We start from the raw sequence: 12500 nt of genomic DNA, 5'->3' as shown, positions 1-12500 counted from the left end.
TCTCTCTCTCTCTCTCTCTCTCTCTCTCTCTCTCTCTCTCTCTCTCTCTCTCTCTCTCTCTCTCGTGAAAGATATTTCATTTTATGCTTAAATCGCGTTACTTTGGTGTATATTCCCTTGTAATCTGTGGTCTCTCTATGTCCAGCGGGTAAGGTTTTAGTTTTTCACATTGGTCTGGTTAAAATAATATTATTAATGCACTCACCTGAGTTTTAATTAGCTGTTCGCCCGGCGTCAGAAGGACAGAGATGGCTAGGTGAGCCACTGCTGTGATGCCCGTCAGTACTAGACACAAGGGCAGTCGTAAGGGCAGCCCAACGAACACCAAGAAATGCAGCAAAATCACCCACAGCAATCCATACCGCGGTGCTGGCGCGTCCGGGCCGAGGAATATGAACACCCCGACGCCAACGAGGAAGAGCGCCCACACGAAATACGGAAGGAAAATCCATGTGCGTTCAGGGAAGACGTGGAGGCGACAAAGGATGATCAGGAGAATGTGGAGGCCGCCAATGGACCCCAGTACCAGAGGGGCGGCCAGAGATGGGTGTGGCAAGTCCGCGATGCACAACACGACGCTATAGACTGCGAAAGTGGCACCTGCCCCAAGCAGGATGTTGAGGTCAGCACGGCGCTGCCTCTCGTGGTAGGCCTGGAACAGCTGCTCGACGTCGGGATCGACGAAGGTGCGGTGAAGGGACTTGGGCAGGATGCGAGACACGCGGCGTTTTTCCAGCGCGAACTTCTCCATGCGGATGACGCTCATGGAAGCCGAGATGTCGTCGTATCCCTTGGCGGGGGCCACATTGCCTTCCTCGCCGAAGCCGCCCTCGCTGCCGCTACTGCGACAACTGTTGCTGGCCTGGTCCTCCGCCTTCGCAGAAGAGGGCGACTGATGGGTCTTGGACCCCTCCACACCGCTGGCACTGGCTGAACTGCCTGCGTCCTGCCCGGAGGCTGGAGAACCCCCCCTGGGACTCGGACACTTGTGGTTGCCATCGCCTAAGCTCGTGGGTCGCGGTTTGGCAGACGTCTCTCGTTGGTTCTCGTTCTCATAAGCGACCTTTGTCTCCTCTTCGTCTTCGTCTGTGTCCTTCAGGCAGGGGTCACACTCGTCGTCGAAGGTCTCCTCGACGCTCTTGCATCGCGTCAGGCTCTTGCGGGCCAACTTCAGGCGGGGGCAGAGTTCGGAAGCGGGCAACTCGCTGGCCTCCTCCTCCACCTCCTCCTTGATAAGTTTGCCGTTGACGTCGTCCTCCATGTTAGACGATGGATTCTAAAGTATACTCTTCATTTTACGTACACTTAGTAAAAACTAGTTATTAGTAACACAAACATCACGTGATCACGTCGAGAAACCTGAACAGTTGGTGTCAAGAATTTTTTCTTTCTTTCTTTTTTGACAACACTGATTTTCGAGTTTGAAGTTCAAGGAACTAAAACTGTCTAAATATACGAATACACTTTCAGAAAAATTTATCTTCCCCACAATTAGGATACATATACTCTAAACACCTGAGAATATCTAATGATACATCAATAAGATCGATAAACACTTAACACAGTTACATTAAATAACATTCAGTGACACCGATACACACTATGGTAAACAGTTAATTCAAAAGTTATTGTAGATAAGACATTCGGGAGAGGATTCCTATTTTCAGTTTCGTTGGCTCTTCGAACATGCGTTGCTTCAGCCGGCAATGAAATGACTGCTCATGTAATCCTTGACGCAGGCTATGAACAATGACGTCACACGTCCGTTAGTCAACCCTGAAATCAAAGAAAAATAACGATCAATACCATTCATAGAAAATGCATTCAAATGGATAAAAGAAGAAATAAATTATTATTTGAATAATCCTTACGTCATACCTAATCATAAAGCAGACATATGAAAGGACTAGCTAAAAATTTACCAGAGGCCGTCCCATTGATAACAGTGATAAAACTACATTAAAGCGCTATTTGTTATTGCCATAATCTTTTTGACTTACAATAATATTCTGATATGCTTATATTGATCTGTTTGTTAACTGATCTTACGTTTTATATTTCCCTGACCTTTTGCTGCTGGAAGATTGCTTTTAATGGTAAATGGCCCTTTAGATCTCTTCCTATGAAATTTTAGCACATAAGAATAACAACAATAGTAATGTACAATTACTTATAATATAGAAGCACAAAAATGTAAATTTGGACAAAATCAGATCCATGATTCAGCTTTATCTCGCGTGTGTCCCAATCCTCCTGTTAATGAAATGAATGTTAGTCAATTATTACGTGGCCTTTCCTTCAAAACTGCCCATGCACCATTAACTTTAACGAGGCAAGTATGCGAGACGGTTTTCTATTTAAACAATAACAATAATACTTCCAAAATAAAACAGGTCAATTCACATAAACACCAGAAATTTCCTTCGAATCTCTATATTCCAGCTCTTCCGTCACATTACAATAGTTAATGATATAATCAATATTAAATATATAAAGGTCTATTGGGTGCCTTAAAAAAATGGGGAAAGGTGGGGGAGGCATGATAGCAACAACGAACTCCACAATATCTTTGTAAGATGTTTATTTAATTGATACTTATTGACTACCCTAGACTAGTTGGGTATATACGTGCTTGCTATCGATAATTCGGAGTCTTTAGAATTCCTTTGTGCATTACACGCACAGAGTAGTACACCAGATCTGGTAGCAATGTGAAAAAGAATTCTCTTTCTTCTGACATTAATTAGAACTTGGCTTGATGAAAGGCACCAGGATGATCTCCCGATCGGCCTCCCAAGAATACATTAATGATTATCAAGAGTAATAGGATTAGAGAGTACGTAAAGAGGCTCCTGTTTTGTTACTATGACTTGAATAAATAAACAAGAAAATATGCACGGGTAATAATTAAAAACCGAAAATCGTATGAATACAGCGATAGCAGAATGGAAAAATATTATAAATCCGAACATTTATTCAAATATAATTATAAGGACGCTGTAAAGTATTTTAATTACGGCAAAGGTTTATGAACATCCCCATGAATCTAGTATTTGTGGCAACGAAAAAAAACAAACAAATGAAAAATAAATACTGGAAATCATCAAAAAAATCACTGCGGGTTGACCATGAATTACGAAAATGTCTGCTACTTGTAACCTTTTCAATTAAGAAGGTTTCAGCCAAGAAAAGCATTCCAGTAAAAAAACTTATGTTACTACAGGATGTCTATTTCCTGACATCTTTTAAGTGGAAAAACTGACCTGTAGAAATCTAAGACATAACTCTACAGCAACTCCAAAATTGCGTGCGCATGCGTGCGTCTGTGAGCATGGGTAAATAAACATTTATTGGATTGCATCTCAAAAGGTTGACCCAACCCCAAAAGGTCAACGACCCCGTCAGCCACCTTGTGAGAGAGAGAGAGAGAGAGAGAGAGAGAGAGAGAGAGATTTTATCAAGTTATTCTCATTTTTTAATCAGGAACTAAAAGACATTAGAGACATGTGGAAGGGGAGGCAGGAAATGTTTTTATATTTCCTTTTCACCCAGAAGAAATTAATTACATTTGAGAGCGAGCGAGAGAAAGAGATTAATCAATAGCTAGACGGAAACCCGTTTTTCGCAGGTCGCCAGAAACAGGTCAGATTCTACGGTCGCTCTTTTGCCGTTCCCTTCCCAACTCTTCAGATGTCCGGGGGGGAGGGAGGGGAGGGGGGAGGGGGGGAGCTACAACCATAGTAAAGAAAATATATATTCCTAACTTTTTCGTCCCATTTCAGTCCTTTCTTTTTGCACATCAGAAGGCAGAGAGCTCTTTTGAAATTGGATCCCTTGTTTACATTACCGATCTGTCTTTATTGATTTATAGTGTGTTATTCTCTCCTCTCTCTCTCTCTCTCTCTCTCTCTCTATTTTCACATACAGCAATCCTGTTTCTTTAAGAGCTGATTTTGCGAATTGATATTGGTTTAAGCTTGTCCCATATGAATCGTACACATACTCGATAACATTATAAAAACAAGTAAAAAATACGCCGATCTTCGGCGCAATCGAGTTTCATGTACAGCTTAAAATACTGTTTGATCCGTAGTCCATGAAATCATCTGCCACGGACCAGTGGTAGCCTGCCTACAGCGTTGGCAGACGCACAATCATGGCTAAATTAAACCTTAAATAAAATAAAAACTACTGAGGCTACAGAGCTGCAATTTGGAATTTCTGATGGTTGGAGGGTGGATGATCAAATATACCAATTTCCAGCCCTCTAGGCTCTGTAGTTTTAAGATCTGAGGCCGGACAGAAAAAGTGCGGACCGGCAGACAAAATTATCTCAATAGTTTTCTTTTACAGAAAAAAAAATATTAACGAAAATGAAAATCTCTTAAACGCAAGAAAGACTCGTCCATACAGCAAAACTTTTTCGAGTTACTAAATAAACTAAATGTATTCATAATGACAATTTCGCTGCAGCGATTTCCTACTACCGATATCCCACACACACACACACACACACACACACACACACACACACACACACACACACACATATCTATATATATATATATATATATATATATATATATATAATATACATATATATATATAATATACATATATATATGTATATATATATATATATATATATATATATATAAATAGATATATATATACATATATATATATATATATATATATATATTTATATATATGACCCCGACCTGGGTCGCGTGGGATTCTAAGTTACTGTGGGTCATGCAGAAATCAAACGCTCAGTGATTAATTTAACACCGGTCTTATATTCTAATGAATTTACACAAGGGCCCGAGTGAAATGAACTTAATAATCTATAGTACCGGCGGGATTGAGACCGAGCGGAAGGAAACCGGCAGAGGGCACGAGGGGGAAAACGGCACGTCCACCCATTAGCTTGACCGACGGCTAACTGCCTTCCTCAAGGGGAAACCTTGGTATTCTCTCTCTTTCCTCTACTCCCCCACAACTCCCGATATATTCCCTCCCGTGTGTGATTGGCTGCGGCACCTCTCCTTAGGCCTATTGACCAATGGTGCCAATATAGGTGACGCTAAAGAACCAACGAACTTTTGGGGGGGATGTTTTGGGGGGAGGTGACGCTTTCTTCATCTGAGAGAGAATGACCGTTAACGACCTCATGCGTCTTGTAAGATGTTCCGATATTCAGGGAAGTTGTTTATAAGCCCTCTAGAATGGCTTATCACTCCCTCCCAATCAATCTCCTTTGCGTCCTCGCAAAGCTATAGTCTCTGCCTGTCTCCCATCTCGATCTCTTTTCTCAAGGTACTGATTTATCTAAATTCAAATTAACTAACTTAAAGGGGGCCATTTGACGTGTGTACAAACTAAAAGGTTACAAGTAAATTGAACACGTCTTACAACAAACATAAGATCTTTATAAAAAAAAATTAAGAACAATCACTCTTCTCCTGGAACAGATCAAAACCAAAAAAAAGAAATCATTCAATAAGTTCAGGTTCATAATCAAAACAAAATGGTGAAAACAAAAAGACAGAAAATTTTCACATCCAGCCACTGCCCTTGGCAATCACGACACATGGCATCCATTTTTAATGACATTGTATCACGTTAATCTATTAAATTTCTTCAAAATAACAAAAACATAATTTAAACATACACAACAAAAATAATGCAATGAGTTTTTACGACAATAAAAAGAATCCTCTTGAAACAATGATTTACACTTAGACAACCACATAAGAAATATAAAAATAAAAAACTAAAGAACCATAGAAATAAATATGGAAATTCAGGCAACAAACAAACAAACAAAAAATTTCATCATCTGTGAAACTAAAAAAAAAAAAAAAACTTTACAAGCATTAGTGTAATTTATGAAAGATAAAATAGGATGGAATCGGTGTTGCGACAAATTTAACACATAAAAAAAACAATAAACTCAAAATAATAAAAAAAACCGTACATAAGCAACACAAGCACAACAAAACAAAATTACACAACAAGAATATGATCCACAGGTAATAACATTTGTTATGAAAATAATTTGGACAAGTTATCTCAAACAACATAAATTCGTGACACATGACAATCTGATCGAGACAACAAGAAATAAAATTAAAAAAAAAAAAAAAAAATACACTGGCATGATTCTGAATCCTAGGCAAAGACGTGGGTTGGCATTTACAAAACTCTGTTCACATGACCCCTTACATTTACTTTGAAATAAGCATTTACTTATGACATAGGCTCGGGCGGAGCTCGGTCTTGTGCTCTCGGCCCGGGCGCCCACTTGCGCACCGATATTTCCCACTGGCTCGTCTCCCAGGTACCCCGGCCAACCTCGGGTACGGGATACTGGTTGGTTGGTGTGGTAAACAAACGTCTTGACGTATACTGCGTGCGACGGTGTTTTCTCGCTTTGTGCTTCTAGTACATTTAAGTGGAATACGCCAGTATTTCGATTAATTTCTTTCACATGATATGATCCCAACAGGCAGGTTATATCCACCATCCATAACCATGGGTGGGAGCGTATATAACGCATCCATGAAACACAATAATACTTGTATTACCCTGGCGCCGCAGGGAGTGGTGGGGCTCACCACATTTAATGCTCACGATAGAATTAACAAGCACCACTTCGAGTGCCCTAATAAGGGACTTTTCTATGCCAGTATGCCTGGCGTAAGGATTACATAAATAAAAATGGATGGCTCTTTCAATAAAAAAAAATACTTAACAGGTTGCTTTTCCATCGTATTAAACACACGATATTTACTTACAAATCTAGTTATGTCTCAAAGCATGCCAACCTGAAAAGTAAACTGTTCACCCGGGCTGCTTCTAAGAGATCTTTCTATACCTACATGCCCAGCATAAGGGCTAACATGAATCATGTGTATGGCTCTCTCTACTAAGGCTCGAGGAAGAACGACTCGGGCTCGGACATCTCCGGGCCTTTTTTCATATTTACACAACAAGACGTCTCCCTCAATGAAGAAGGCGTCTTTTGACAGATGCACAGAACTCAAGGGAACTCGTGCTCTCACCTTTTCACACAAGCCTTGATCTGGCTAATCCAAGCTTCAGACACCTGAACGTTCAACCAATTCTCGCACACTCCAACTACAAAAATCAACCACACTTTTCATTCTCCGGGCATTATTACTGGAATCCCCCGGACGGAGTTCCACCTGCATTAACCAGCTACCGCCTCGGGCACTCCATTCATCTGAGAGTGCTTGCGAATTTCCCGCTTTCTGCGCGTCGCGCTTACGTTTGATTGACTGTCATTGTTCGGTACCGTCGCGACGTTGCTGGCACTATGCCTGCAGTGCCTGTGCCACCAACGTCACGAGGTTCTTTTGTCCGTTCCTCCCTGCGCCCTGTAGCACGAGTTGTTACTCTTATGATGTTCCTGGAGAGAGCATCCGCCATCCTATTACCTTACCTGGGACATATTCAATCTTTAAGATGTCAAGCTCTAAAATTCACTCGATCTAACGAGTTTGGCGATTTGTAATCTCGCTCTTATTCAGCAGGTACATTAATGGTTGATGATCTGTGAAAACCTATTTTATGTCCCAGCAAAAAAAAAAAAAAAAAAAAATAAATAATTGTGTCTCTCCAGCAACCATAAGACCGCCAAAGCCTCTCGATCGAAGGTACTATAATTATTCTCTGCCCCTTTTAATCCTCGTGATGCAAAACAAACTGGTCTTTCATTACCTTCATCGTCAATCTGGGAGATTACTCCTATCGCAATATCACTTGCGAAGTGGTCACTGAAAAAGGACGATCGAACCTCGGATAATCCAAGAGTTCGTCGCTCATTAGGGCATCTTTTAATTTCTGAAAAGCTTTTTCCTCTTTCTCACCCCATTGGAAATCAGGTTGCTTTCTTAATGCATTTAACGGTCTTGCTATCTGTCCAAAATTTCTAATGAACTTCCGACAGTGACCCGCGAGTCCGAGAAAGCTGGCTACATCCTTCGCATGTTTTGGTCGTGGAAATTCTTTAATTGCTACAACTTTATCGGCACAAGGCTTAAGGCCTTCGGAAGTTACTAGGTGCCCCAAAAATTCTACTTCGACCTGGAAAAACTTAAATTTTTCTAAATTTATTTTCATCCCATGACGCTTTAATGCTTCCAAAACTTATCTTTATGCTCCTCTACAGTAGCACCAACTACAATGATATCATCTAAATGTACAAAAAAACTCACAATGCTAATTATAGAGGCTAAAACGCGTAATCATTACTCGTGGGAAAATGAGCTGTAAGATATTCAACCTGAAGGGAAGGAACAAAATTATATTCATATAGCCGATTGCTATAAGGCCGTTTTCTCTTTCACTTTCATCACAGGGCAAGCCTTGAGATCCAATGTGGCGAAAAACTTACTCTCCTTTACTTTAAGTAAAAGCACTTCGATCGAGGGCAATGGATAGGCATTATCCTTGGTAATGGCATTAGCTCCGGTATTATTACTTAACTAAAATTATTATTATTTTATTTCATTTTATTTATTCATTTATTTACTTTTCCTTTTTTTTTTTTTTTTTTTTGTTTTTTTTCTTTCTCTCTTTACCTAACCCGGGGCATTGACAGTGATCTTAAATGGACTCGTATCATTAGTACTTGAAAAGAATAACAATCTGGTTTTAACTACGAGAATCTCAAAGAGGTCAACACCCAGGTAACTACTACTAATAACAATAAATTTAACATTAAACACTATTGGTGGTGTTCTCTGACAACCACTTTGCTATTGAGGAGAGGCTCTAGGGGGGGGGGGCGGGTTTTGGTCTCTACCTCAAGGTGGAGGACTTGAAAACCGACAATAAAAATGAACAAAATAAAAGAAAAAATCCATCTACAGTTTCACAAAACATTAAGCAAGCAATATCAGTGAATTGGTTAATATTCATTGACTCTAATAAGAACAATCGTAATTAAATTACTCAAACTCCAATCACAGATAAATCACAAAATGGGTTCAGTTACCACAAATAAAATGATTAAGAAAAGAAATTGACAAATCACTAGTTGATTTTTTTACGTTATTCCTGATAAGAAACAAAAAAAAACTTCTCAGACAAATTACTTGAATAACTTAAAAATTCAAAAAAAAAAGTTTAAACTATAGTGAATAAAACAAAACAAAGAAACTTGTTCCATTACGGGTTGCCCACATTTTCATACCCATACTGTTTAAATTCTTCACAAAGACCCTCACTGACAATTATTCACGCTGGTCAGTAATTACTCTCCTCGTGTCCTTGTGCCAAGGAAGGATCCCAGCTGACCCTCCTACTCTCTCCACGTCGCCTTCCCCTTCCTCTTGAGGGGAGGGGAGGAATGTCTTGCTACACTCCCTTGCTGTCGTCAGCCGCCATCCGACGGCTGTCAGCTTTTCTTACTTCTAACAGCTTGGTCTATACCAGACGAAGCTTACAGCTCACACTCCCCCATCCATCCTGAAGGTGAATACCGTCTCCTCAACGTCTAGAGGGGCTAGGGGGAAGGAGGAAAGTGCCCATCTCCTTCGACCCATTCCCGCTCTTGAGGGGGGTGTGCTGTCCTGTAGGGGGAGTCCCCTACTCCGGACAGTCTCACTCTGCTACTCTTCGGGGGGGAGAACTGGTATCCCTCCGCTGCCCAACAGGGTGGTTTCCCCTGTTCTCTTGGGCGCACACAGCTGACTCCAGGACTCTTCTTTCCCTTTGGCGGGAAAGACTTTTGGCGGGCGCTCATTGCTGTCCGCCATCTTTGCTCCGTTCTTTGTCATCGCCGATGGTCTGCGAAGGCACTGCTGATCACTGTGCTGACGATCACCTCCTTCCACTTGCTATCGTAACCAGCGTCTGGCTGGTTTTTTATTTGGGGAGTGCAAATCTTCACTCCAATCATACGACACTCGTCCTTTCTGTCTTTCCCTCGCTTATACACTGCATACAGTTTTTCTAGTCTGTTGACCGTTTTTTTAGCACAGCTCGTGTGTGCGTGTATTTGCCCGTTTCACGATTTCTCGCCGCTCGGTATTGCAATATCGCACGCCAACTTTCTTCGCTATCTACGCTCGTTACTTTGACATTTAGTTACGTGAAGGCAAGCTCGAATTTGCTTAACGTATCACTTCAACGTCGGCCCTTTTGTGTTGTTGTTTCATGTGACCGCTCCGTCGTGGTATTTTCCGATCCATAAAGACACTGAACAATTTGTCACCGAATCCGCGCCTCGAAAGACCCACAGATCGCTATATTTACTGTTAATTAGCGCTTCGCAGAGGACCCCACACACCTGACACCAAAATTATGACCCCGACCTGGGTCGCGTGGGGATTCTTAAGTTACTGTGGGTCATGCAGAAATCAAACGCTCAGTGATTAATTTAACACCGGTCTTATATTCTAATGATTTACACAAGGGCCCGAGTGAAATGAACTTAATATCTATAGTACCGCGGGATTGAGACCGAGCGGAACCGGCAGAGGGCACGAGGGGGTAAAACGGCACGTCCACCCATTAGCTTGACCGACGGCTAACTGCCTTCCTCAAGGGGAAAACCTTGGTATTCTCTCTCTTTCCTCTACTCCCCCACAACTCCCGATATATTCCCTCCCGTGTGTGATTGGCTGCGGCACCTCTCCTTAGGCCTATTGACCAATGGGTGGGGGCCAATATAGGTGACGCTAAAGAAAACCAACGAACTTTTGGGGGGATGTTTGGGGGGAGGTGACGCTTTTCTTCATCTGAGAGAGAATGACCGTTAACGACCTCATGGCGTCTTGTAGATGTTCCGATATTCTAGGGAAGTGTTATAAGCCCTCTAGAATGGCTTATATATCTATATATATATATATATATATATATAATATACATACATATTATATATATATATATATATATGTATATATATATAAAAAATATATATATATATATATAATATATATATATATATATATATATATATATATATATTATATATATAGTATACACACATTATATACATATATATTATATATATATATATATATATATATATATATATTATCATACAGATTTATTATATATAAAAAAAAAAAAATAACTCTTAACATCTCTCGTGACTTCCATTTAAGCTTTATACCACTGTCCCAGAGAAAGTAAAAGTTTCCTTTATATCATCTGACTGTTCCTAAATTTAAGAAATAACAAAGAGTAATAAAATAGAACACCACAAAGAACGAAAATATCTGAGATAAAAACCTTGCAAAAAATTACTTACGCATACTGCAGAGCAAATATGATGTAAAATTATCGATTCAACAATTATATGACCCCTTCACAAAACTCTATTTCTGTGATCCTTTTCCTACATCTTCAATTCCTTGACTGTTTTATTCCTTCCAAGTTTTGGATGCATTTATCAATAATTCCTAATCCCTGTTCTATTTCCTTATTATCGCACTACGTGCTAGGTAATCCCACCAAAACAATACTTCGCATTATGATAATCCTCTTAAAGAAAGAGAGAAAAAAGAAAGGATAAAAGAAACAATTTCCCTCTTTTGGACATATGCAGGCAACCCTTGTCTCTCAGACAAGGACCCGACAATATGTCCTGGAGGCGGTTCGGAATTGCCAAAGGTTTGCAAAAGACAGAGATCTAGACGGGAGGGTAGGTGGGAGGAATGGCTGAGAAAATGTGGTATATTTGTCAATTAGAAGTTGAAGAGACAGAATTAAATGTTGAGAGAGAGAGAGAGAGAGAGAGAGAGAGAGAGAGAGAGAGAGAGAGAGAGAGAGAGAGATGCATGGAAGACTTACCAGCCCATCCGAGGGCACACATAATAACAATTAAACTAAAGTGCAGATACCCTTATCTAGTCTATTGTTGAACTGAGTGGTACCTCAGCTGGTAGTCTGTTCCAAAATGAGGCTATCTTGTATGTATCGACATTCCAAGAGTGACTGATGCTGGAAGTTTGGCGTTCCAGTTTCCACCGGTTAGATCTAACCAGATTACGGCTTCGGGCATAATAGTTACGAAAACAATTTCCAATAGTGCCCTCCATAAGTTTCCGTTCACCATGAAATAAGATATTCCGCGGACACGGACAAAGAAGATAAAATGTTTCCCTTAAAATACGATTATGAATCACGAAACGAAGGTAATTCTTAAAAAAAAAAGAGAGAGAGAGAGAGAGAGAGAGAGAGAGAGAGAGAGAGAGAGAGAGAGAGAGAGAGAGAGAGAGAGTTTATAAAAGACGATGCTTCACAAAATGTTTCGAAACGAACACTACATTAACACAATAAAAATCAATGAGAGAAAATATTTATTGTATTTCTTCACTTTCTTTTTTTTATTTTTAAAACTAAGACATAATTATCATAATTTATAATCCTAAAGACTATATGAAGACTCAAACAGTACAATATCATTGTAGTTGGAGACTTACCGATATCTATTTGTACCGACTTTGGTTGTAATATGTATT

General features: G+C 40.2%; 1 protein-coding gene across 1 annotated transcript in view; it reads right to left on the bottom strand.

Annotated features, from left to right (window-relative positions):
* The window catches only part of LOC135222879 (adenylate cyclase type 3-like), a 628074-nt gene that overhangs the window by 514094 nt on the left and 101480 nt on the right, over window positions 1-12500 (bottom strand). Inside the window, 1 exon segment of the mRNA XM_064261239.1 lies at window positions 206-1776. Coding sequence (XP_064117309.1) covers window positions 206-1261 — 1056 coding nt within the window. The 5' untranslated portion in view covers window positions 1262-1776.

This window comes from Macrobrachium nipponense, chromosome 8, assembly GCF_015104395.2.
Source record: "Macrobrachium nipponense isolate FS-2020 chromosome 8, ASM1510439v2, whole genome shotgun sequence".
Classification (NCBI taxonomy): Eukaryota; Metazoa; Arthropoda; class Malacostraca; order Decapoda; family Palaemonidae; genus Macrobrachium; species Macrobrachium nipponense.
Note: the sequence above shows the minus strand (reverse complement) of the source record. Positions and strands in the feature narration are given on the sequence as shown.